Source organism: Myxine glutinosa, chromosome 1 (assembly GCF_964187855.1).
Source record: "Myxine glutinosa chromosome 1, kmMyxGlut1.1, whole genome shotgun sequence".
NCBI lineage: Eukaryota > Metazoa > Chordata > Myxini > Myxiniformes > Myxinidae > Myxine > Myxine glutinosa.
In genome coordinates, this window is record NC_136261.1 from 263144623 (window position 1) to 263171386 (window position 26764).

General features: G+C 45.1%; 2 protein-coding genes across 2 annotated transcripts in view; one reads left to right on the plus strand and one right to left on the minus strand.

The window, feature by feature from the left end:
- Positions 1-7207, minus strand: part of LOC137436872 (peptidyl-prolyl cis-trans isomerase FKBP9) — a 30889-nt gene extending 23682 nt beyond the window's left edge. Inside the window, exon 1 of the mRNA XM_068131075.2 lies at positions 6826-7207. Coding sequence (XP_067987176.1) covers positions 6826-7139 — 314 coding nt within the window. The 5' untranslated portion in view covers positions 7140-7207. The remainder of the gene's footprint in view (positions 1-6825) is intronic.
- Positions 7208-12101: 4894 nt separating this feature from the next.
- Positions 12102-26764, plus strand: part of LOC137436880 (cartilage-associated protein) — a 75773-nt gene continuing 61110 nt past the window's right edge. The window contains exon 1 of the mRNA XM_068131087.2: positions 12102-12607. Coding sequence (XP_067987188.2) covers positions 12119-12607 — 489 coding nt within the window. The 5' untranslated portion in view covers positions 12102-12118. The remainder of the gene's footprint in view (positions 12608-26764) is intronic.

Below are 26764 nucleotides of genomic sequence, written 5' to 3' on the forward strand. Positions count from 1 at the left end.
TGTCTCTACAACTTTATTGGAGTTCACCTGTGGCCGATTGAATTGATTGAACATAATTTGGAAAGAAACACACCTTTCTATATAAGGTCCCACAGTTGATGGTGCATGTCAGAGCAGAAACTCTACCATGAAGTCCAAGGAACTGTCCGTAGAACTCAGAGATAGAATTGTGAGGAGGCATAGATCTGGGGAAGACTATAAAACAATTTCTAGTGTTGAAAGTTCCCAAGAGCACATCCATCATTAGGAAATTGAAAGAATATGGAACTACCCAGACTCTTCCTAGAGCTGACCGTCCAATCTCCAATCAGACTGAGCAACCGGGCAAGAAGTGCCTTGGCCAGGGAGGTGACCAAGAATCCAATGACCACTCTGACAGAATTACAGAGTTCCTTGGCTGAGATGGGAGAACCTGGCGGAGGGACAACAGTCTCTGCAGCACTTCACAAATTTAGGCTTCATGGGAGAGTGGCCTGATGGAAGCCACTCCTGACAAAAAGGCACATGTCAGCATGCCTGGAGTTGATTCTGAGAGCATGAGGCAAAATATTTTGTGGCCTGATGAGACGAAAATTGACTCTTGAGCCTGAATGCAAAGCACTACATCTGGCGGAAAACCGAGCACAGCTCATCACCCATCTAACACCATCCCTACTGTGAAGCACGGTGGTGGTAGCATCATGCTATGGAGATGCTTTTCAGAGGCAGGGACTAGGAGACTTGAAAAGATAGAGGGAACAATGAATGGAGCCAAATACAGGCAAATTATTGACGAGAACCTGCTTCAGAATGCAAAAGGCCTTAGACAGCAGCAAAGATTTACGTTCCAACAGGACATTGTCCCCAGGCATACAGCCAAAGCAACACTGGTATGGCTTCAGAACAAGAACATGAACCTCTTTGAATGGCCCAGCGAAAGCCCAGACTTGAATCCCATTGATAATCTGTGTAAAGACTTGAAAATTGCTGCTCACTGACCCTCCCCATTCAACTTGACAGAGCTTGAGCAAATATGCAAGCAGGAATGGGATAAAATCCCCAAATTCAGATGTGCAAAACTGATAAGACATACCCAAGAAGATTCAAAACTGTAATCGCCGCAAAGGTACTTTGACCAAGTATTGACTCAGGGGGTTGCATACTTATGTAAATAAGATATTTCTGTATTTTGTTTTTAAATACTATGTAAAGATTAATCAAAGAAAATTGCAGTTTGACATTATGAGATATTGTGTAGATCAGTGACAGAAAAGTCAAGTTAATCCATTTTAAATTCAGGCTGTAACACAACAAAATGTGAAAAAGTCAAGGGGTGTGAATACTTTCTGAAGAGACTATACATTCCCATAAAAAGGTAAAGATGATATGCCATCCAAAAATAACGAGAGTGAAGTTGAATGCACAATCAAATCGCAAATCGCCATGTTTCCCACCGAAAACAAAGTTGAAAAATGGTAAAAGGTTCCACCAATAATGGGAAAAAATGTTACCAACCCAATATCAATTTTTGAGTTTAATTTTTTTTCATTTTGACCCCTTTGACTCTAACTCCCCACCTCTTAGGGTATGAACGCGGCAGTCAAATCTAAAAATTTCTTCCATATTTCATGCATCCCCTAATGTTGGTTACATACACAAAGTTTCATTTCAAAATGTTTTAAAATGTGCCTGCGTTTGCATTTTTCGGTATTTGACATTTTTACCCCACCGCAGGAGACGGAGCCAAAATGATACTGCTCTTGTGCCTTCTTGCCATGTGGTGAGCATATCTACGAAGTTTGGTGAATTTCTGCACAACCGTCTGAGGACGGATATACGGACAGAAGGAGCCGATTACAATATCCCTATTTTTTTCAAACAGCGTTTGGATAATGAAGAACATGCATCAGATGTAAAGCACTAATACAGTTATCTGAGCTCTTGTTGGGATGAAACAAAATAGGAAAATAGGATCATATCCACATGCCGATGACACAGGCAGATTCAATATTTTGGACAAAGGAAGGGTTGGCCAAGGGATCTCGGGGGGAATTATAATAAGTCAATGTTGTATCATTCTTGCTGTGGTTAGCATTGGTACATAGTGATGGTAACATTGTTTGGAGATCATTTTGTCTGACTAATGATCTCAACTGCTCATTCCATTCCATGCCAATGTCTGTACTGTACTTCGATTCTGGGAACATCTTCACGAGGCTAGAGTGTTGGATATTTATTGGGAACACTTTAAGCGTGTCCATTATTCATATGTATCTAAAAAGTGTTAATTAGTCCTTGCATTTTTATCCCAAAGTGGTTGTTAGCAATGCAGTACTCTTGTAAAGGAGTTCAAAAAGTTCCAAAAATGTGCTTTCTAGCCACGTGTGTGTGTGTGTGTGTGTGTGTGTGTGTGTGTGTGTGTGTGTGTGTGTGTGTGTGTGTGTGTGTGTGTGTGTGTGTGTGTGTGTGTGTGTGTGTGTGATGTGATCAGCTCGGATTTTGACCTCGTAGTTTTCGACATTGATTTGGCCTGGAAAGCCAATTCCCGTCCCTCCAAGGCATCAACCCACCCCTTTAAGGCCAGCACCTCATTCAATCCAGATTTTGCCCCCATCTTTCATCAAAACGGTTTGATGATGCCTGTAAATAGACAGGAAGTTTTCAGCAATGTTACCCCAATCTCTCAGTGGCTTCTAACACTTGGGTAGGGAAGGGAGGCGGCACCGCTGCTAGCTCCATATCAACTGTTATTGATCTCAGTCATGTGGTACTCATTATGCCGACCTTGAAAGGATGGCAAGGTGAGTCAACCAATCTGGTGTTACTTTGCCATGGTTGGGGTTCCAACTGAGATAGAAGGCAGCCTGTATACTACACTGTACAGTATTTGAATGGTTATGGATATGAAATGGTTACATTTGATGTGTTTCGTGGCATAATGTGAATCCAGTTCACGGCAGATAAACTCCATTCCACCTGCCAAATCCAGGGTGATCGTTTGGGGAGATGAGATGAGATAATTTAATATTACATAAATAAAGAATAATTCTCACCAACTCAAACGATCTTCATAATGCATCTCTTTGCCTTGAATTATCGAGAATTCACCATTTATCATTCGGGTTAATGAACCAAACTCCACCATTGTCATTTCGATATATTTACTACTTGTACTTTAACGGCCACAATTCTTCCCACATTTTTGTGGTGTTGACCGAGGAACATTTTTCGCCCAAGACTTATCACAAACCAGCTAGCCAGGCCTGACGGTCGACTGAAGATACCAAGAATTTACAATTTCCTTCAGGGTGATGGCAATAACTCTCCATCTCTTCAAAAAAAAGTCCCCTCGATAATGTCGACCAACTAATGCTTGCAGATGGGACACCCAGATTCACATCCATCTAAGTGGACACCATACCTTGTGATGCAATGATCTGTCTGCAAAACACCAATTTGACAGTTTATATTCGGGTCAGGAATTGAAGCCAAAAAAGACAGGCCAAAGTCATGTGTGCTTGCTGCCTCTGCACCATCCTGTCGGACTGATATAACTCCTTAGGTATACATATGCACTGCACAAATGATATGAGTTTTCTTACAAGGAAGTTAGACGCAGGAGGAAGCCATGATGTTATTGCCAACATATGGCTGTTTGTCCATGCTCTATCCTTTATAAATGCTGACTGTCAAGCAAGGAAGCAGCACTTACTATTTTACAAGTCTCTGGTATGATTTGGTGGGGTTCGGACAGAATTCGATCCACTGACCAGACTCTCGGACAGAATCCGAGACTCAGAGCGGACACTAGCCATTACACCACCAGGGCTGGATATAGTATGGATTTAATTTATGGATGTGGAGCATGCATTGCTGCAGCAAAAATATACTGTAACGGATATGATGTTGGGTTTACAGGAAGACTGAGACTACTGTCACTGCACATGCAGATGGACTTCGGCAGCACGCTTCCCATAGATGTTTGTCCAATCATTTTGCCCAATCACAGTCCTTCTTATTTCTGTGTCGGTTGAGAAAATATTCTTTCATTTTCATTAACTTAGTTACACTAACCCTAAGCCTTCATATTTCATTAACTGAAGGCTAAACAAACAGAATTTGAAAGGACTGAGATTGCATGAACATCTGCTCTGTGATTGGATAAAATAATCTTTAGGGACAATAGTGCCAGAGACTTGATTTATTCCCGAGCATCTGCGGAAACAGCCATCGGTCTCTTACAGGAATTGTTCATCATCCAGCAATGTAATTTTTTTCAAAAATGGCAGGACAGTTTTTAGACCTTAAAATGGGTCAAGTTGGTGGGACATTCATTCACCATAACTTAGTTTACACGTGACATACACTACTCACAATAAGTTAAGGATATTGTGCGAGTGAGTTTATTTTTTTTATCGGGGTTAGGATTAGGGTATTGAAATCAAGAATGCTGTGTTTTTTCACACTCATTAATAACCATAGAATTAGGACCAACAACTTTTTTCAACATAATTAATACACAAAATCAACCACACCGAAGAACCTGCCAATATCCCTAACTTATTGTCAGTAGTGTATTTTGTTGCCACTGCAAACTCAAACTCCCTCCTGCAGAGTTTACGTTTTATTTCATCGGAGTACTTTATTCAAGTTCTTAAAAGAAAGAATAAGGAGACAAAAAGTTTTTCATTCAGCTTGAAAGATAAGTAAAAAAAATGATCTATTTAGACTACGTACAAAGACATTTGACATTATTTGTCCAATTTCGCCCGCGTGCTCTCAGCCACACCACGTTAACTTAATTGATAGAGAGCTTCGTAAGCGAACCTCTATGGCAATTGCACGTATATGTAAATCCATTCAAAATTTCACTGTCATTCTCCATTCCCTTGGGAACAAAATTTCATGTTGTCATTTCAAATGTCCCTTCCATGATCTGCCATCTTGCTCACGTGATCTTATTCGCAGTATGGCGATATATCTATTTCCGGTGACGTCAAACGTTTTATATACACTAGAATCCCACATTCTCTGATGTTGAGTTTTTATTTAATTATAATAGGTATTGTTTTTAATGTTTACTTCATCTCTTGGCCTTGCTGTGTTTTAATTTGTTGGGTGTAGTGACTAAGGTAGTGTAGCTGGTGGTACCTCATGAGGTGGTTCATATATCTTTCGACTGACCATTGTCGACGAAGCTCTCACTCTACGCAATGCATATTTTCATCTATATAATAATACCGTAAGGACTCGACTTTGTTATCCCTTTTACGCCGCACCCAGTGACCCGATGCCCACGGCACTCATGGATTTACGATCTACGAACCGCGCTCTTTGTTTATCACGTACAGCCATACTCAAAAAATCTGAATTAGCCGACGTTGGGCCCAAAAGCATCCAATTAACTGCCGATACGACGCCATCTTACGACGCCATCGTATTGGCGTCTGCTGGGCGAAGGCGAAGCGAGCCGTCCGCTGATTGGACAGTCGAGTGGTGTGAACATGGGTGGTGTGAACCAAATGGTCTTTTTATTCCCTTGAACATTTTAAATTAGGATATATAAGGAAACGTCTTTATCGTCATTTTAATAAAGTTAAATGGAATGACGTTGCGATACTCGGGGTGCGTTGCATAAATCCTCGTGACTCAGAGAGGTGTAGCAGGTGGCGAGACGTAAGGAAGCTTAAAGATAACGAGCTGAACAGATGAACGATATGTCAATCTCTTTCTACACCGAACGGAAAAAAAAGTATGAGAGCGGGAAGGCATGGCCTGAGCACTTCGAGCAGAGAGGACTGATTGGACTTAACTTAAAGAGAAAAAATTGGAGCTTAACGGAAGAAGAAGATCCCATGAGCGCTCCCCTATGCCATCCATAATGGTACACTCTATCCATACACCACATCCTCCCTTCCGTGGATGTTCCACGGGTTTCGGCTAGTATTAATGATATATGAGAAAATATTTCCAAAAAAAAGAGAATTTTTTTTTTGTGAAGAAGGAGCTATAAGCCACACCACATTAACTTAATTGATAATGATATATGAGAAAATATTTCACAAAAAAAAAAGGTCATTTTTTTTGTGAAGAAGAAGGAGTCTAAATGTGGACGTGTCCATGACGTAGCAGCGTCTCGCCGCAGTTCCGTTTTACGAAGTTTCAAAAACGTTATTTCATGACGTCATTTACGCAGGAAATCTCAGCTCCCGCAAGGCAACAGATTTGTAAATCAACTCGGAATGCTGAATCTCAGCGAGTTATAATTAAGTTATCATGGTAGCAGAACAATTAATTATTTACTTGCACAATACAATGACCGAGGATTTAAGGAACATTTCTCTTTTTGTTCCTTTGCAATGTTATATTTTGTTGGAATAACACTTGCACGAGGAAAAAAAAATTTTGCAAACTTTTGGCAACGACGAAGTTCCTCCATTTTGTTACAAGTTGTTCCATCATTCGACGACGTCACAATTTCCCCGATCTGTGTGTGAGAATCCATGAGTTCTGTGGAACGAATTCCAAAGTATACTTTCCTACCTCTAGTCGAACAAATGTCATCTCAAACAAAGTTAAAGTTAACGCTTGGTCATTTCATGTCACCCGAGCCTCGTACCACGCACGTCGTTTTAACCCTTTCGCCACGACCCGTGTGAAAGTTTCCAGCGGAACAAGTGTCGTTCTTCTTTTCCTTTATTTTGGAGCAGGAAGAACGAACGAATTACAAAATCAATTGTTCCGAAGTCGACGAAGAACTCGACTCGTATTTAGCAAGTATTATGTGCTTGAGAAGGAGTCGCGAGCATACCTGGGGCCGCAGGTGGGAGCGCGCGCCCCGCTCACCTTGATTCGAAAGGAGTCCCATCGGGAAGGGTCCCATTGTAGTGGAAACGCACGAAGTCCCCGTTCGTGACTCGCCGTGGGCATCGCGGAGGCGCCTCTCTCGTGTCGATCTCCACGGTGTCCGCGGCCCGAGCCGGCACGACCCAACGGTCTGCGAGTAAAAGCGCCGAGAGCAGCACGACGAGGGTGCACATGGTGTCAATGCGGAGATGGAGTCGCGATGCAGAAGGAGACGGCGGCTCGTTCCCGGGGAAGGAAGGGAAGGACGGGCTCGGGGCCGGGCTCCCGTTGAGCACGTGTCCACATTCCTGCATAATTTCCGTGGACGTGGTGAGCCCATGCAGACCAGACCACCGCCTACGTGGCGAACATGGGGACTTTTGGGGTTGGGAGGGGGGCAAGTGGGATCTTGGGTGGGTGGGGTGAACTCGAACATGACACGATACTCGCTGCGGCTTTCCTGCAGGAATTCCATCCTAAGGCAATAACGGTTGAAACCCATCCCGAGATGACGTTCTTCCATCCAGGCTGTGCGAATCCGGTTACGATCCAAACTTTTCATCGCTCCTCCATAAGTTTAAGCTGCTGGATGCACGAGCCACGAACAAACATCCTTCAGCTTTCGTTTTCTCCATCAAACTTTAAAACTTCTTCATAATGAATTAACAAATTGCTCTTTTTATAATGAATTCACGTCCAGGTTATTTGGACATATTGTAGTTTTAGCACCATCGTAACGATGACTTCACAGCAATCGATTTATCTATCTATCTATAATTCCATTAATCTCTGTGTGTATGTGTGTATGTGTGTTTGTATGTGTGTATGTGTGTATGTTTGTCTGTGACCGCTGTTTCTCGACAACTACCGGTCCGATATACTTGAAACTTGCCAGGTATATTGCTGGGGACCCGAGGATGTGCCTTTTCAAGGTTTGAAATTAATCGGACAAGTAGTTACCGAGCTATGGCGATTTCTTTACCAAACACCGCAAGCCGTTCGCTTTGGACCAAACCATTTCATGTAAATAGAGGGGGGGGTTCTGTGGTCGTTGCGAATGGACCAAACCATTCATGTAAATAGAGGGGGGGGGTTCTGTGGTCGTTACTGCCACGTGGTTTCAAAGTTTTTTTTTGTTGTTGTTGTTTGCACGCATGTTTTTTTGCACCCACGTACGGGCACGCCCTAGGATGTTTACACACACACACCCCTACACAAAATTTTTTTTTTTTTTTTTTTTGGCAAGGAACGGGCACCCACGTACGGGCACGTCCTAGCTTATATATAGTACGGGCATGCCCTAGTATTAATAATGATGGATATGAAATCGTTACATTTGATGTGTTTCGTGGCATAATGTGAATCCAGTTCAATGCAGATAAACTGCATTCCACCTGCCAAATCCAGGTTGATGGTTTGGGGAGATGAGATTTGGGGATTATTAATAATCGATCACTGTCAAGTTGATGTCTATTTTATAATCCAATACTGTCAAGTTGATTTGTCTATTTAATAATCGATTACTGTCATGTTGATTTCTCTATTTAAGAATCGATTACTGTCATGTTGATGTGTCTATTTTATAATCCAATACTGTCAAATTGATTTGTCTATTTAATAATCGATTACTGTCAAGTTGACGTGTCTATTTTATAATCCAATACTGTCAAGTTGATTTGTCTATTTAATAATCGATTACTGTCATGTTGATTTCTCTATTTAAGAATCGATTACTGTCAAGTTGATGTGTCTATTTAATAATCGATTACTGTCAAGTTGATTTGTCTATTTTATAATCCAATACTGTAAAGTTGATTTGTCTATTTTATAATCCAATACTGTCAAGTTGATTTGTCTATTTAATAATCGATTACTGTCAAGTTGATTTGTCTATTTTATAATCCAATACTGTCAAGTTGATTTGTCTATTTAATAATCGATTACTGTCAAGTTGATGTGTCTATTTAATAATCCAATACTGTCAAGTTGATTTGTCAATTTTATAATCCAATACTGTCAAGTTGATTTGTCTATTTAATAATCCAATACAGTCAAGTTGATTTGTCTATTTAATAATCCAATACAGTCAAGTTGATTTGTCTATTTAATAATCGATTACTGTCAAGTTGATGTGTCTGTTTTATAATCCAATACTGTCAAGTTGATTTGTCTATTTAATAATCGATTACTGTCAAGTTGATTTGTCTATTTTATAATCAAATACTGTCAAGTTGATTTGTCTATTTAATAATCGATTACTGTCAAGTTGATGTGTCTATTTAATAATCGATTACTGTCAAGTTGATTTGTCTATTTTATAATCCAATACAGTCAAGTTGATTTGTCTATTTAATAATCGATTACTGTCAAGTTGATGTGTCTATTTTATAATCCAATACTGTCAAGTTGATGTGTCTATTTATAATCCAATACAGTCAAGTTGATTTGTCTATTTATAATCCAATACAGTCAAGTTGATTTGTCTATTTAATAATCGATTACTGTCAAGTTGATGTGTCTATTTTATAATCCAATACTGTCAAGTTGATGTGTCTATTTAATAATCGATTACTGTCAAGTTGATGTGTCTATTTTATAATCCAATACAGTCAAGTTGATGTGTCTATTTATAATCCAATACAGTCAAGTTGATTTGTCTATTTAATAATTAATCGATTACTGTCAAGTTGATGTGTCTATTTTATATTCCAATACAGTCAAGTTGATTTGTCTATTTAATAATCGATTACTGTCAAGTTGATGTGTCTATTTTATATTCCAATACTGTCAAGTTGATGTGTCTATTTAATAATCGATTACTGTCAAGTTGATGTGTCTATTTTATAATCCAGTACTGTCAAGTTGATTTGTCTATTTAATAATCGATTACTGTCAAGTTGATGTGTCTATTTTATAATCCAATACTGTCAAGTTGATTTGTCTATTTAATAATCGATTACTGTCAAGTTGATTTGTCTTTTATAATCCTCGTCTTTTTTATAATATAATTTTATAATTTTAATTTTATAAGGATCTTTATTATTATTTTTTATAAGGATTTTTATAAGGATTTAATAATATAATATTTTTTAATTTTAATTTAATTTTTATATTTAATTTAATTTTAATTATATAAATATATTATTTTTATTTTTATTTTATATAATAATATAATTTTAATATAATAATATAATTTTATAAGGGGATCAAAAAACAACAACAACCACGGTTCCCGAAAAAGGCCAACCCCCGCTTGCGGGGAAAAATGGCCTCTAAAGGTGGTTATTATTATTATATAATCCAATACAGTCAAGTTGATTTGTCTATTTAATAATCGATTACTGTCAAGTTGATTTGTCTATTTTATAATCCAATAATGTCAAGTTGATTTGTCTATTTTATAATCGATTACTGTCAAGTTGATGTGTCTATTTTATAATCCAATACTGTCAAGTTGATGTGTCTATTTAATAATCGATTACTGTCAAGTTGATGTGTCTATTTTATAATCCAGTACTGTCAAGTTGATTTGTCTATTTTATAATCCAATACTGTCAAGTTGATGTGTCTATTTTATAATCCAATACTGTCAAGTTGATTTGTCTATTTAATAATCGATTACTGTCAAGTTGATGTCTATTTTATAATCCAATACTGTCAAGTTGATTTGTCCATTTAATAATCGATTACTGTCAAATTGATGTGTCTATTTTATAATCCAATACTGTCAAGTTGTTTTGTCTATTTAATTAATCGATTACTGTCAAATTCATGTGTCTATTTTATAATCCATCACTGTCAAGTTGATTTGTCTATTTAATAATCGAATACTGTCAAGTTGATGTGTCTATTTTATAATCCATCACTGTCAAGTTGATTTGTCTTTAATAATCTACTACTGTCAAGTTGATGTGTCTATTTGATAATCCATCACTGTCAAGTTGATTTGTCTACTTAATAATCCAATACTGTCAAGTTGATTTGTCTGTTTAAGAATCGATTACTGTCAAGTTGATGTGTCTATTTTATAATCCATCATTGTCAAGTTGATTTGTCTATTTAATAATCTATTACTGTCAAGTTGATTTGTCTATTTATAATCCAATACTGTCAAGTTGATTTGTCTATTTAAGAATCGATTACTGTCAAGTTGGTGTGTCTATTTTATAATCCAATACAGTCAAGTTGATTTGTCTTTTTAAGAATCGATTACTGTCAAGTTGGTGTGTCTATTTTATAATCCAATACTGTCAAGTTGATTTGTCTATTTAATAATCGATTACTGTCATGTTGATGTGTCTATTTTATAATCCAATATTGTCAAGTTGATTTGTCTATTTCATAATCGATTACTGTCAAGTTGATGTGTCTATTTTATAATCCACCACTCTCAAGTTGATTTGTATATTTAATAATCGATTACTGTCAAGTTGATGTTCTGTTTTGTAATCCATCACTGTCAAGTTGATTTGTCTATTTAATAATCGATTACTGTCAAGTTGATTTGTCTATTTAATAAACGATTACTGTCAAGTTAATTTGTCTATTTAATAATCGATTACTGTCAAGTTGATTTGTCTATTTAATAATCGATTACTGTCAAGTTGATGTGTGTATTTAGTAATCGATTACTGCCAAGTTGATTTGTCAAATGACAGTAATTTGTCAATAGACAAATCAACTTGACAGTAATCGATTAAATCGATAAAATTGAACCCACGTTCGCAGCATCATCGAATGTGATCACGAAGGAGGCCAAATGTTGACCATCAGAGGTCCCAAAGCGTATGTCAATTGGCCGTTTGGACCAGTATGATTGCCTGACATTCACAGATTATGAGCACTTCAGCACAATGTTGGACACATCAAGCAACTAATGTGATTTCAGGGAAGAAAAATTCTCCTTGATGTTTCATCCCAGATCCAACCACAAGATGCTGACCGAGTGATCATTGAATATTGTAAGATAGCCCAAATGGTCAAAAGGGGGTTTAAATTGGGATGAAGAACTGCCATTCCAACCAGAGAAAAAGACACACTGCAGTCTACATGTAGATGTTTGATGTCTTCATAAAAGTGATTTTTGTAATTATTTCATACGGTTTTTGAATTGGTGATTGTCTCAATCTCAATATAAACTTTCTCACTGTGCTGACTGGAGTGGTTCGGCGGAAACACCAGTCTGGAAGTCGAGAGGCGGTCGCATTCCTAGAGGGCGGGGGTGAGTATGGGGGGGCGGAGTAGGGGGGGATACTCAAATTACTATCCACGCTGTACCCTGAAGAGGGCGACCATGCTCGACGTGTTCTTCACGCTCTTGCTGCTCTTGCCAACTTTTCTGTCCGGGGTCGGTGCCCAATATGAACAGTACGACTTCTTAAGCTTCCCGCGGCAAGACTTGCAGCCGATCGAGGCCACGTACCGACGCGGCTTGAACGCGTACGCGGCTGAAGATTGGCGGGAGTGTGTGAGCTCGCTGGAGCTCAGCTTGCGTCAGCATCGTTTCCTCCGGGACAGCCAAGGCTTCTGCCGCCGCAACTGCAGCGATGTTACGCCATGGCACAATGAAGGTGAGCTGGGAGTCTCGCTCAGACAGCGCAGCCGGGTCATGCCGGTCGACCCTGAGACCCGCTACTTTGGAGCGTTCATCCATCGTGCTGATTGCTTGCGGCGTTGCCGAGAGGGGCTGCCTGCGTTCCGGATGCCTCAACCTTCCGCCCGTATGCTCCAGGACTTCCAGCAAAGAAACCCGTACCAGTACTTATTGGTCGCCTACTTCAAGGTGCGAACAGAAAATCTGGAGTTCATGGAGCCGTATGTGTGGAGTTTCCACTTTCACAAAGAGACCCATTATATAAATAAATAAATATACATTCATATAAGGCGACCCTTGTCACTTCGGATTTTGGATTTATATATAATATATATATATATATATATATATATATATATATATATATATATATATATATATATATATATATATATATATATATATATATATATATGTAGATACATATATATATATATATATATATGTATATATATATATATGTATATATATATATGTATATATATATATATATATATATATATATATATATATATATATATATATATATATATATATATATATATATATATATATATATATATTGTTGCGGATATGGGATTTGCATCCATCCATATCCGCTTGTAAATATTCCCCTATTTCCTCAATACTTCCCAACTCTCCCCAATCCCCCATTCCCTAGTCCCATTTTCTGTAAACAACACTCTGTAGACCCAACCTCCCCCTATTTCCCCCATTAAATGTCGCATCCAGGTCCACCGCATCTCAGGTAGACAACTATAGGACATCTTGCTAGTTATTCTTAGTCTATGTCAGTTAAGGATTCGTTTCCATTAATTCTGACCCTTCGTTGCACCAGAATGTGATTGTATGGCACCGTTAGGAAATTTAGGACCTCCCAATACCTCCCCGCAGCTCTTCCTCACAGTTCTCTTCAACAACAACAACAACAACAACAACAACGAGCGCAGGGAGTGCGCGTCCTCACTCCGGCTTGGTTGGTAGAAGTGGTGGGAGGGCACCAGGCCTTCCCAACGAGCCGCCATCCGACATGTGCTCGACGGGGTTACCCAACAGGGGCGGAACGTGGCTCCCGGTCGGCTCCTCGTCAAGGGCGGAGCCCGGTAACCCCCGCACCCAATAGAAGCGGCGGACCGGCCCCAGTTGGGGCGGAACCAACCAGCCGAGGGCGTGTCACTCCCCGTTGAGCATGCGCAGTAGAGAGAGAGGTGACGTCAGATGCACGCTGAGCTTGGAGCAAGCAAGACCACCTCCGAGCGCTGTGAGACCTCCCTGCATCTTTGAACCGTACTTTATCCTGTCCCTGAGCCAAGGTGCACCTTGTGCCAGCGACCTACCTGTCCATTCCTGCCATCAATCCCCGTGTGAGTCTACCTTGTCCGTTTGTCCGTGGTCTGTCTGGGCATAGATAAGACTGTATTTAAGTGCCCATCTCTTCTGTGTCTTTACCTCACTCTGCCTTGTAATCTACCCCCTTTTCTCCACCACTGTAATTATACCCTCCTCTGGAGGTCTTGAGAACTGTACCGCCCTTGCGTCGTTTCATCTTTCCCAGTCGTCGTGTCCTTTCTATCATTGATTTGGCATAGCGCGATTTGGCCAACGTCTGGGTGAATCGGGTGAGTCGGGAAGAAACGGGGAACAACTGTTCGGCCGCGGTTACCTCCGCTCGGTAAATAACATCCAATCCGCGGACCGTAACGACTGGTGTCGGGGAGTGGGATACGAGGCCCGAACCAAATTTTTAAAGCAGCTAGACAAAATTTGGTCAAAATTACAAAGTACCGAAATTGCTTTTGTTTTACAAAAACCCGAATTTTGAAAGTCGCGCTATGGGAGATCAAGACGGCTGGGTTCCGGTAGAGGAGAGTGAGGCAGGGTCGATCCAGGACCAAATTGAGGGACATGAGGAGAGTGAAGCAGTGAGGGCGGCAGGTTCGCAAAATGGCGGTGCTAGGCATGGGGAAGAGGAGCGCGAACAACAGGTCGGCGCCGCGCAGGGGATTGCGGTAGCTGTACCCGTGCCGCCGATGGACATGCAAGTCCTCATGGCGCAAATAGGGGCCCTGTTGGCCCAGAATAGCGAACAATTGGAACAAAGAATGGGCAAGCAATTAAGGGAGAACATGGGGTCCAATAGCGAGAAATTGAGGGAGGACATGGGGTCCAATAGCGAGAAATTGAGGGAGGACATGGGGGCCCAGATCGGAGGGTTAGGGAGTAGAATAGAGGGATTAGGAAACAAATTTGAGGGACTAGACAACACATTTGAGGGATTAGACAATAGATTAGGGGAAATATAGGAGGGGTTAACGGGGGTAGAAAACAGAATGGCCGCTCAAGAGAATCAAATGGAAGGGATGAAAAAGGGGTTAGAGGGGTTAGAAAACAGTATGGCAGGCAAATTGAGGGACATGAGGGACCAAGCGGAAAGGGAAGTTAAACAAATGGGGCAGCAGATAGAGGGGGTCAGAATGGGGGTAGAAACTAAATTGGATGCTCACAGGGAGGAAATGGAGCAGATGAGGGTGGCATCTGGGCAGGAGATGCAAGTGATGGGAGGGGAGATCAGAAGAGGTGTGAGTGAGGAGGTCGGTGGAGTGCGCGAGGAGGTGAGGCACTGTGAGGAGCGCATGGAGAAGGAGGTGAGAAAGGGGACTGTAAAATTGCAAGGTGGTATAGAGGAGTTGACGCTGGGAGTAGAACAGCTGACAGTGGGACAAAAGGAGTTGAGGGACCAGGTAAAGCAGAACACAGCGGTAATAGAGGGTTTAAAATCAACACAGAAGGAGATGAAAAAGGACGTAGAGGTAATTAAAAAAGAGTGTCAGACGGTACATGAGGACCTGACGAGGAAAATGAACGAGGTGGTAGAGGTGATGGAGGTTAAAGAGCAGGAGGTGCAGGAGCACATATAAAAAAATAAGGTGGAGTTAGAGGAAGAACTTAAGGGGGCGCACGAGGAGATGAAGGAGGTGAAGCAGAAATTAGAAGAAGTGGAAGAAGGGGTGAGCGAAATTAAGAAGCGACGGAGAGAGGATAAGAAAGAGATAAAAGAGGAAGTAAAAGAATTGGTCCAAAGTCTGTGTTCGGATCGTGATGATGTGCTCATTAACCGGATGAGGGATTCGCAGGTGATGGAGGAGAAGCGAAGAGAAAGAGGACCCGGTGTAAGTGGTGACCAATATGGTCGTGCGTATGATGCGCCAGGTGATTTAATAAGCTTGGGGGTCGAGATGGACCCGGATGTTCGTGAGAGGCCAAGAGTGAGGTGTATGGCTGGTCTGGAGTGTATGGAACGAGGGTGCGAGCGAGAGGGCCCGGTGATGGGAGAGGTGCGAGGTGTGAGTGAGCAAGGTTGTGGTGGTATGGAATGGGTAGCGGGTTGTGGAAGCGTGACCCATGCATCGACACCAACAGGGGTAGTTTTTAGAGGGACAGGGGAGGCACGGGAGCCCCTTGGGGGTAATGTACTGTGGGGGCCCGGCCGGTTCGGCCCCGCGCTGACCCCGCAAGAGGCGACGCACAGGGTCCGGCAGGCGGGCAACGACTCGCATACGAGGTGGTCCCACAAGGTCCCACTCGCGCCGTATGATGGTGGGTAAGGGTGGCATCCCTGCCACCCTTCCCATGATGGGGTCAAATGCGCAATAGTTTATGGGGTGGCTATGACAACCGAGCCAGGGAGGGCTTGGTTATATTGATAGGGACTAGAGGTGACAATAGGTGACAAGATTTAAGTAGGAGACTTGGTACCTGTAGTGGGGACGTAGTAGCTTAGTGTTTGATAATGACGTGGGAGCGCTGAGTGTAAGGGAAGACGGAGGAGCACGAGTTTTAGAAGGGAGTAGACAGAGCAGATGATGCAGTATGAATGGAAGTGCTGGAGAGCAGCTTCAAATGAGGCATTGGTGAGGCAATGCTCCGAGGTGTGTGTGAGTGTACAAGTGATGAATGAGAGAGCATTGCGGATGAGTGTCATGGTGAGTAGTGAGTGTTGTGGATCAGCGCGAATGCGCTTGGGGAGAGAAGGGTGCAGGCGGCACCAAGTATGAGAGCACAGGTGTGCAAGTACAGGTGTGTGGAATATATGGAGCAGAGAATGAGTGGTGTGGAGAGAGTTGGAGTAAGTGGTACGGAGTGGTGTGCGTGGTGCGAAGGTGTGGATGGGGGAAGAGTGGACCCCTTTTCACGAGTACCCGGGGAGGGTAGTTTAAAGAATAGTTAGAAGGTATAGGTAAATTGTGGTTGGATATTGGCATTTGTGGTGCGGTTGCAGAATGGTATTGTGGATGGGTGCATTGGTGTGGTGAAATTGGCTGGTCGTGTGGCCTGTTAGTATGAGTGTGAATGGTTGGGCACTCCGCCACTGTTAGATGTCGGCCAGGTGAGGCCGCAGGTGGGCTCTGGGAGCCGTTAGTGTCAGTGGGTGCCTGAGGATCCCGGGTGTGGATCAGGCAGCCCGTGCCAGAGAGGGCATCGAGGGGGTGAGAGTGCGAGAGGGCCTTCCCCAGTTAGTTAGGATAGGGTGAGGAGCAGGTGAGCTCAGTAGGCAACAACAGTGGTGGAGGTGTGCAGGTGGGCGGACCAGCTGGGAGCGTCACACGACCCAGCCACCGAAATTGTGCGGGAGCACCGAGTGTTGAATCGGGGAGTGAGACCCAAATTGATGGTGTGCACCACAGATGGTCAATGGGATTTTGGTTCTTCGAACCACATAGAGTAATGAGGGCCAATGGTTTGGCAGGAGAAAGACCCCAGGTAATGTAAAGTTGTTAAAGTCATTTAGGAAATAGTTAGGATTGATGAACCTGTCGCACCATACGCAGCCACTTACCTGAGGTGATGATGATGACTCCACACCTGTGTTTTCTTTGTTTTGTGTTGCAGGAAGTGAGAATTGCTGTTTGGATTTGTGAGACGCATCACGACGTGGATGAGACATTGGGGTGATTCCATCTCTCCCTCCTTAGGAGGGACTGATGATGAATTGGTGATGGCAAATTTTGATGTTGAGTTGGAGATGGCAAATTTTGATGAGAGTTGGAAATGGCAAATTTGATTGGTTAGGGGGGGAGAGAAGACGAATTTGGTTTATGGGAGGAACGGGGAAGACAGTAGGGATGTTTGTTGATGTGTAAAGTAGATGTTTATGGGTAGTGTTGTGTTTTGTGGATACAGTAAGGGGTAAGGGAGGGGCAATGTAGGTTACCTGGTGGGGGGTGGGGGGGCGTACGGTAGGAACGTACCTGTCTCACCTGGTTCCCATGTGCCCCCAGTGTGCATTACCTTATATTGCATGCACTTTTGCGCCCTTACCACCTTACTCACCTGTCTTCTTTTGTCTCCCACCTCCGAGGATCTGGCTTTGGGGCAGAGAGAGAGGAGAGAGAGAGATGCTGGCTCCGCAGTTTTGGGCCTGTACTTCCGCTGCTTGCTGCCTGGATCGATACACCATATGAACCGCAATTTTTGTGGCCCCCACAATGGACCGCAGTTCTTTTGCGGTCAAGCACCACCCGTTGATGGACCTCTGGGTCAACGTGGCACCTATGCCATACAGGTGAACCACTTTTAGTTGGCCCCCCTGACGGCCACAATTAAGAAATGGACGCGGTTGGCGCCTTTCTTTATTTCTAAATAGGCCAGAAGCCAGAAGGCCAAGTGCACTCCATGAAGGCAAGACCAGCGGCAGAACATCGGCCGGCTGCGACACCACCGGTGACCATGGACACTTGATTGTGCATTTTTATGGAACACTTTATTGGTGCACTGGATGGTGCTGACTGTGCATAATGGGGTGGTGCTTTTGGTGCTTGGAAGGGGTGCTCTGCACATTATTAAAAGCCGTAGGGCCACAGGGCACTCGTGGGTTGGTGTATCGATGCTGGCATGCATGCTCTCCCTATGCATAACATCTGCATGTGTTCCTCAAAGAACAGGTCCTGGATCGTAGTGTAAATATCAGTGTAGTCTTGTATAAATGATGCTCCCTACCGGCTGTATGTTTAGTTTGAGGATGCTTTCCGCGATTCGGTTATCCTGTGGGTGTGTTTCTGTGAGGAGAAGGGTGCAACGTCGCAGGGGGACATATTTACTCATTTGTGAACATCTGTAAAACTGTCGCACTCAGCGTTGAGTTAATAGTAGAGGGAACTACATCTGAGTGCCACACTAAAGTAGGTAAAAATTTATCGGGTCGGGCCGCCCCGAGGTCGAGAAGGGTGCAGTGTTGCGGATATGGGATTTGCATCCATCCATATCCGCTTGTAAATATTCCCCTATTTCCTCAATACTTCCCAACTCTCCCCAATCCCCCATTCCCTAGTCCCATTTTCTGTAAACAACACTCTGTAGACCCGACCTCCCCCTATTTCCCCCATTAAATGTCGCATCCAGGTCCACCGCATCTCAGGTAGACAACTATAGGACATCTTGCTAGTTATTCTTAGTCTATGTCAGTTAAGGATTCGTTTCCATTAATTCTGACCCTTCGTTGCACCAGAATGTGATTGTATGGCACCGTTAGGAAGTTTAGGACCTCCCAATACCTCCCCGCAGCTCTTCCTCACAGTTCTCTTCAACAACAACAACAACAACAACAACAACGAGCGCAGGTAGTGCACGTCCTCCCTCCGGCTTGGTTGGTAGGAGTGGTGGGAGGGCACCAGGCCTTCCCAACGAGCCGCCATCGGACATGTGCTCGACGGGGTTACCCAACAGGGGCGGAACGTGGCTCCCTGTCGGCTCCTCGTCAAGGGCGGAGCCCGGTAACCCCCGCACCCAATAGAAGCGGCGGACCGGCCCCAGTTGGGGCGGAACCAACCAGCCGAGGGCGTGTCACTCCCCGTTGAGCATGCGCAGTAGAGAGAGAGGTGACGTCAGATGCGCGCTGAGCTTGGAGCAAGCAAGACCACCTCCGAGCGCTGTGAGACCTCCCTGCATCTTTGAACTGTGCTTTATCCTGTCCCCGAGCCAAGGTGCACCTTGTGCCAGCGACCTACCTGTCCATTCCTGCCATCAATCCCCATGTGAGTCTACCTTGTCCGTTTGTCCGTGGTCTGTCTGGGATTTGATAACACTGTATTTAAGTGCCCATCTCTTCTGTGTCTTTACCTCACCCTGCCTTGTAATCTACCCCCTTTTCTCCACCACTGTAATTATACCCTCCTCCAGAGGTCTTGAGAACTGTACCCCCCTTGCGTCGTTTCATCTTTCCCAGTCGTGTCCTTTCTATCATTGATTTGGCATAGCGTGATTTGGCCAACGTCTGGGTGAATCGGGTGAGTCGGGAAGAAACGGGGAACAACTGTTCGGCCGCGGTTACCTCCGCTCGGTAAATAACATCCAATCCGCGGACCATAACAATATATATATATATATGTATATATATATATATATATATATATATATATATATATATATATATATATATATATATATATATATATATACATCGTTGCGGATTTGAGAATCTTGTTGTAAATATCACCCTGAGTAGTGTAATGAATACTTGTAAATATCTCTGTTTTGTGTGTAAAGGTCAAAGGTCGTCCTCTTAGTTAGTCCACATACATGCACGTAGGCCACCATATACCCTTCTAAATAGTTATTTCCTCATTATGTGTATTAGTTTAAGGCTGTGTTTCCCATTAATTGACTCTGCATTGCACCGAATTGAAATAAGATAGATCCCCTTTCAATTCCCTCAAGGCCTCTATTGCCAACTGCATTCGCCGCCATTGCCATGTGCTCTAACTCGGAGAAGAAAGGCGTGTCTCCACCTCGTCATAGGAAGGAGGAGTGAGCCAGCCCCGATCAACCAACCAAGCACGAGGGGTTTGGCTTGAGAGGGCGGAGAGAGAACGATCTGGCAGTTTCGTGAACGTTCCAGGGTGTGGCGCTATAAAACCCGTCACACGGCGCACCCCACCAGAGTTGGGAGTTGAGTTCAGTGGAGGAGGAGCTGTGAGTTGTTGAGAGTTGAGTTCAGTGGAGGAGGAGCAGCAGAGTTCAGTTCAGTGGAGGAGTGAGCACTGAGAGAGTTGAGTGAACAAACCGCAGCTTTGAGCGTCGACAGCGGTGACGGCGGTGAGTTGTGACAGCGGTGAGTTGCGGCCACGAAGCAACGTCGCCGTGCGGAGACGATTGGGGAGAGTCGGCGGCTGCTCAACTCGAGCCGGGATCACACCAACCACCCACATCCTTCCCGCCTTGTGATCCCACCTCCTCGTCCGTCCAGCCATCCACCTCCAGCTGAACCTTCCTCCCCTGCCAGCCATCAGTTCCTGTCATTCCTATCATCATTCCCCGTGTAAGTCTGATTGTCGTCCATCTTCTGTGTTGTCCTGGGGTATAAGTTAACCCTGTTTAGATAAGTTAGTATTGCACTGTGTCTTCTGATCCTTCCATCCTTCTGTCTTTATTTTCGTATCTTTCCTTCTCCTTGGTTCCTTTCATTGTGTACATAATAGTTAGTAATAAATCCTGTTCTTCTTACCTTGCCTTCTTTCCTTTACATCCGTTTCATTTTAGTGATTTCCCCATTGGATACCTGCGGCACGATTTGGCCAACGTTTAGAATCGGGTCTAGTTTCTGCTAATGGTTCGTGCCGCGGCTGCTAATCCGCTCGGCAATTAACATCTTGTCCGCGGTCTCGGACGAGGTTGCTCACCTGCCTCCCTGGAGGGAGCTGAGCAGCTTCAGGAGCGGAGACGGCCAGTGAAAATAGAAGGGGGACTAACCCCCCCCCCCCCAAGTGGAGTGCCGTACTCCGTTTCCGCAACAATTGGTGCCAGGAGCGAGATTCGGACCTGAAGTGCGCTTAACGCACCCGAAAATACGAGTGGCCAAAATTTTATTTTATATTCAAAATTTAAAATCATGCCATGGATGCTCAAGGCGATCGGATGCTGGTGGGTGAGTTAGAAGGGGGGTTAGAAGCGACCCAGGACCCCAGGGAAATATATATGGGGGAGAGGGAGGAGGAGAGCAATGAAGGTGTGGTTGCAGAGGTTTCAGGCGCACAAGATGGCGCCCTCGCGCACTGGGTTGCAGCGGCACCAAATGTCGCCGCGCCCGTGACCGTAGCAGCGCCGCCAATGGACTGGGGCCTATTCATGCTGCAAATGCAGGCCTTCATGGCCAAGGCGGATGAGGAGAGGGAAAGCAACAGGGGGCTGGGAAACCAAATTGTAGGAATGGAAAACAGAATGAGGGACGAAGCGCTGGGTACCAGCGCCCAAATTGGAAAGTTGGACAGTAAACTTGGGGGATTAGAAAATCAAATAGGGGAATTGAGAAATGATATGGGAAGCCAAATCGGGGGGCTCGAAGGTAAATTGTGGAGCCAACTAGAGGACATGGGTAATCAAATTTGGGAAATGAAGGAGGGGTTAACGGGGTTGTAAAATAGAATGGCTGCCCAGGAGAACCAGATGGAAGGGGTGAAGAATGGGTTAGGGGGGTTAGAAAACACGATGGAAGGCAAATTGAGGGAAATAGGGGAGCAATCCGCACGGGAAATTAAACAAATGGGAGATCAGATAGAGGAGGTGAAAATCGGGTTAGAAACCAAATTGGATGCCCAGAGGAATGATTTGGAACAGATGAGGGCAGCAGCTACCAAAGAGATGGGAGAAATGGGGGAGGAGATCAGATGACGAGGTGTGGGTGAGGCGGTCGCGGGGGTACGCGAGGAGGTAAAGCAAGGTGAGGAGCGTATGGAGAAAGAGGTGAGAAATAGTATGGCTGGGTTACAGGGGGGCATAGAGGATCTGACGAGGGGAGTAGAACAGCTGACGGTGGGACAGAAGGAATTAGTGGAGCAAGTGGAGAAGAACACTGCGATAATCGGGGGGTTAAAGGCGACGCAGAAAGAAATAAAAAAGGAACTGGTAGCGACGAAGAGGGAATGTCAGATGGTACATGAGGGGTTGACAAAGAGGTTGGATGAGGTGACAGAGGCAATGGAGACGAAAGAACGGGAGGTGAGGACGCACATTGAAACAATCAAGGTGGCCTTGGAGGACGAAATTGAGGGGGCGCACCGGGAAATGAAAGAGGTGAAGCAAAAATTAGAGGATGTGGAAGAGGGGGTGAGTGAAATGAAGAAGAGACGGAGGGAAACTAAGAGGGAGATAAAGGAGGAAGTGATGGAATATGTACAAGGTCTGTGCTCAAATCATGATGGTGTGCTCGCTAACCAAATAAAGAGTTTGCAGGTGGCAGAGGAGGTGCGACGACGAGGTGCCGAGGTGCCGAGGTGAGTGGCAATATACTCGGAAATGTACATGGTGTGAGGGGAGATTCAGTCAGCTTGGGGGTTGGTCTTGACCCGGGTGTTCATGAGGGACCAATGGTAAGGTGTGCTACAGGTACAGAGTGTGAAGGAGGAGGTGTGCGAGGATGTCCGACTATGGGGTGTGTGAGGAAAAAGTGCGCGCCGAGGAGTGAGTGTGCTGTCGAGAGTGAGTTGGTCATGGCGCAGGTGCGGGGGGGGGGGGGGGCACATGGAAGCGCGTGATGGGGAGTGTTACAGGGGATGTAACGAAAGAGTGCACATCTGTGGTGAGTGTTACGGAGGACGTAACGAGAGAGTGTGCACAAGAGGATGCATGAGAAAGGGGTGTAACGGACGGGTGCATGATTACAGAGTGCGCTGTCAAGAGTAAGGGTGAATGCGCGACCGAGTGTGGTGGTGAAAGTAGTGAGAGTGACACGGAGCACGAGTTGGTTGTGGCAGGTGAGAGAGAATGTACACCTGGAATGGAAGGAAGCACACCTGGAATTGTCGAGCGCGTGTGGGAATACACACTTGAGTTGGTAGTGAAGCACGTGATTGGGTGTGCAGGTGAGTGCACACCCATGGTTGTCACAGAGGATGTGACCGAGGAGTGGGCGCGAAGAGGTGTGTTGGTGAGGTGTACGAACGACGAGTGTGTGCCAAGGTGTGCGGTGGTCAGGTGTGTGAAGAAGTCTATGAGTGTACCTGGGCGGTGTGTAAGAGAAGGTGCAATGACGGAGAGTATGGAGACAGCTGGATGTGTGAGCAAGGAACGGAACGCGTGGTGTGAGCATGCAAGTGAAGCATCGACGTTAAACGGAGCAGTGGTTAGATCGACTTTTAGCCGAAGCGAGCCCTCGGTTCGTGCCGGGCTTTGTGTGCAGCGGGAACCAGCGGGGATCGTAACCATGGCGGTTTTGAAAGAACCGCCGTGCGGGATCCATGCCGGGCCTCGCTCTGCACGGTCGCGTCCGTGCTCCGCTAAGCGGAGCGGGCGGCCTGGTAGGAAGGGTCGGCACGGCGACCCCTTGTGGTTGAGGCGTTCCGGCAGGGCGAGATCGGGCAGGGGACCGGACGGCTCCGCGCCGAGGTGGACCTTGGGATCTCGAGCAAACCTCCTTCCCTGAACCGAATGCCAGACGGATCCAACCGCCGGCAACAAACCACCCGCATTCATTGCTCGGCTCCGCGAACCCGGGCTTTGAAAATGTAAAGACGCACCGAGGCTCAAGTTAAAGGACATTTGGTAGGGATAGGGAATTTGATGATTGGCAAATGATTGGTAGAATGATTGGCAGAGATTGGCAAATTTTGATTGGTTGGAATTTGATGGCAAAATTGGTAGTGGGACATGCCCGATGTGGTGGGATGGCAACTCTGCCATCCCTCACACAATGGGGCACATGAGCAATAGTTTTATGGAGTTTGGCAGTGAAAACTAGCCCGGGAGGGTTAGGATAATGTATAGGGACCTAGAGATGACCATAGATAACGGTAGAGGTAGGTAGCGACATTGGACAGGTAGTCGGGGACATAGGGAGGTTAGAATGGATGATAAGGCCGAAAAAAAAATATTGCTGGTCTCTGGTCAGACCAAAGTTCCAGAATTGATGCGGCGATGCGGGTTTTTTTTTTCTTTTTTTCTTTTTTGAAAAGCATGGATTGCACATATAGAGGTGTTTTTTGTGTCCTCATGCCTTGCGGTCCTTGTCATCTGCTGTGGCGCCGTTCAGAGAGACATTAAAGACAGCCAATGGGACTTGTAGGCCTTTTTTTTGTAAATAATGAATACAAGCTTAAGTTATTTTAAAATGTATTTATTCTGAAAATTATTAAGTTCTTCAAGCATATTATAGACTGCCATTTCGATCTCGAGATCGCCTCACCATACCGTTAAACATTCCAATGCGTCAATCGCGTCAACACTGCGCATGCGCAAGTGGTCTAACAGGCCGATGTCTCCCACGATCTCTTCTCCCTGTCCACCAGATTATCACAGACACTTACTACTTCATGACAAACGAGATAGGATCCAGGCCTAACTAACGAGACCACCCACAGCTCTAGGCCTTCTGGTTGCTTCACACGAACCCGACAAAGAACGTCTTCGTTTCAATAAATGACAATATCCAGCCGATAGAGGCGTTGCATCGCGTGGGCGTCGTCCATGGCAACTGGTTCCGGCCGCCATCTTGGGTGGCATAAACAACATGGCGGGAAAGCTGTCGTTTCGTCAGACGGACCTGTCAGTTTACGCCCGTAGCTTGCCCGTTGAGGCGTTTTCGCGGTATTGCGAGAAACCGAGGCTGTGTCATCTGCCTGTGGACCCGTGTGGACCCACAAGTATGCCACACGCACTCCACGGTCCACACGTATGCCACAAGTACGCCACACACACTCCACACGTATGCCACAAGTACGCCACACACACTCCACAAGTACGCCACAAGTACGCCACACACACTCCACACATACGCCACACGGACGTCACACACACTCCACACACACTCCACACGTACGCCACAAGTACGCCACACGTACGCCACAAGTACGCCACACGGACGCCACAAGTACGCCACACATACGCCACACACACTCCACATGTATGCCACATGTACGCCACACACACTCCACAAGTACGCCACACGTATGCCACACGTACGCCACACACACTCCACACGTACGCCACACACACTCCACATGTACGCCACACACACTCCACACGTACTCCACACGTATGCCACAAGTACGCCACACGGACGCCACAAGTACGCCACACATACGCCACACACACTCCACATGTATGCCACATGTACGCCACACACACTCCACAAGTACGCCACACGTATGCCACACACACTCCACACGTACGCCACACACACTCCACATGTACGCCACACACACTCCACACGTACTCCACACGTACTCCACACGTACGACACAAGTACGCCACACGTACGCCACACACACTCCACACATACGCTACAAGTACGCCACACATATGCCACACACACTCCACACACACTCCACACACACTCCACAAGTACGCCACACATACGCCACACACACACTCCACACGGACGCCACAAGTACGCCACACATACGCCACACACACTCCACAAGTACGCCACACACACTCCACACGTACGCCATACACACTCCACATGTACATAACCAAATGCCTAATCCTGCTTTTCACTTTGCGAGCGAAGGTAACAACCTCACGAGCCATATTCTCACCTGAGAGCTGCAGTCAAGGCAGCTATGAAACCGTTTTAGCGTTGTGTCGTCCGGATGAAATCGGGCTGTACATCCGACAGCACAACTCTTTACCATCGTGCAGGGGGCAATTTATATGTGAGACGAGTTTCAAATTGCCGCCATGACGGATGGTGGCAGAAGCAATGTTTTGCCACCCAAGCGGTCACGTGACTAAGACGATGACGTCACATGCAACTTCCCGATTGGATTCATGACGTCACGGCACACAAAACTACTCATATCTTTGGAACGGCTGGTTGGATTTGGACAAACTAAACGCAGTTTTGTAGGGGAGAACCGTGCGCGAACGTCGATACCAAATTTGAAAAAATAATTGTTGACGCGCAGGGTCAAAATCGATGCGCGCGCTGACCAGAGACCGGAAATATATTTTTCTCGGCCTAACGACGTGGGATGTGCTTAGTTTAAAGGGGCGACTGGGAAGCGCAAGTTTCAGAGGGGAGTAGTTAGATCAGATGATGCCGTGTGTGTGTATGTAAAAGTGTATTCGGAAGTGTATTGTGAAAAGTGTGAGGTGATTGTGAGTTGTATTGAGCGTGGAAGTGTATGGAGCAGTGTATGAGTGAGTAATGGTGATTGAGTGTTGTGTTGAGCAAATGGTCCTGGAGGAAGGAGGGTGCAGGAAGCACCAGGTGTGATGGCACAGGTGTGCAAATACAGGTGTATGGAGAATGGTTGTGTGGAATACATGGAGTATGGAATATATGGAGTATGGAATATATGGAGTATGGAATGGATGGTGTGGAGGGAGTATGGTGGAAACTGTGGAGTGGAGTGG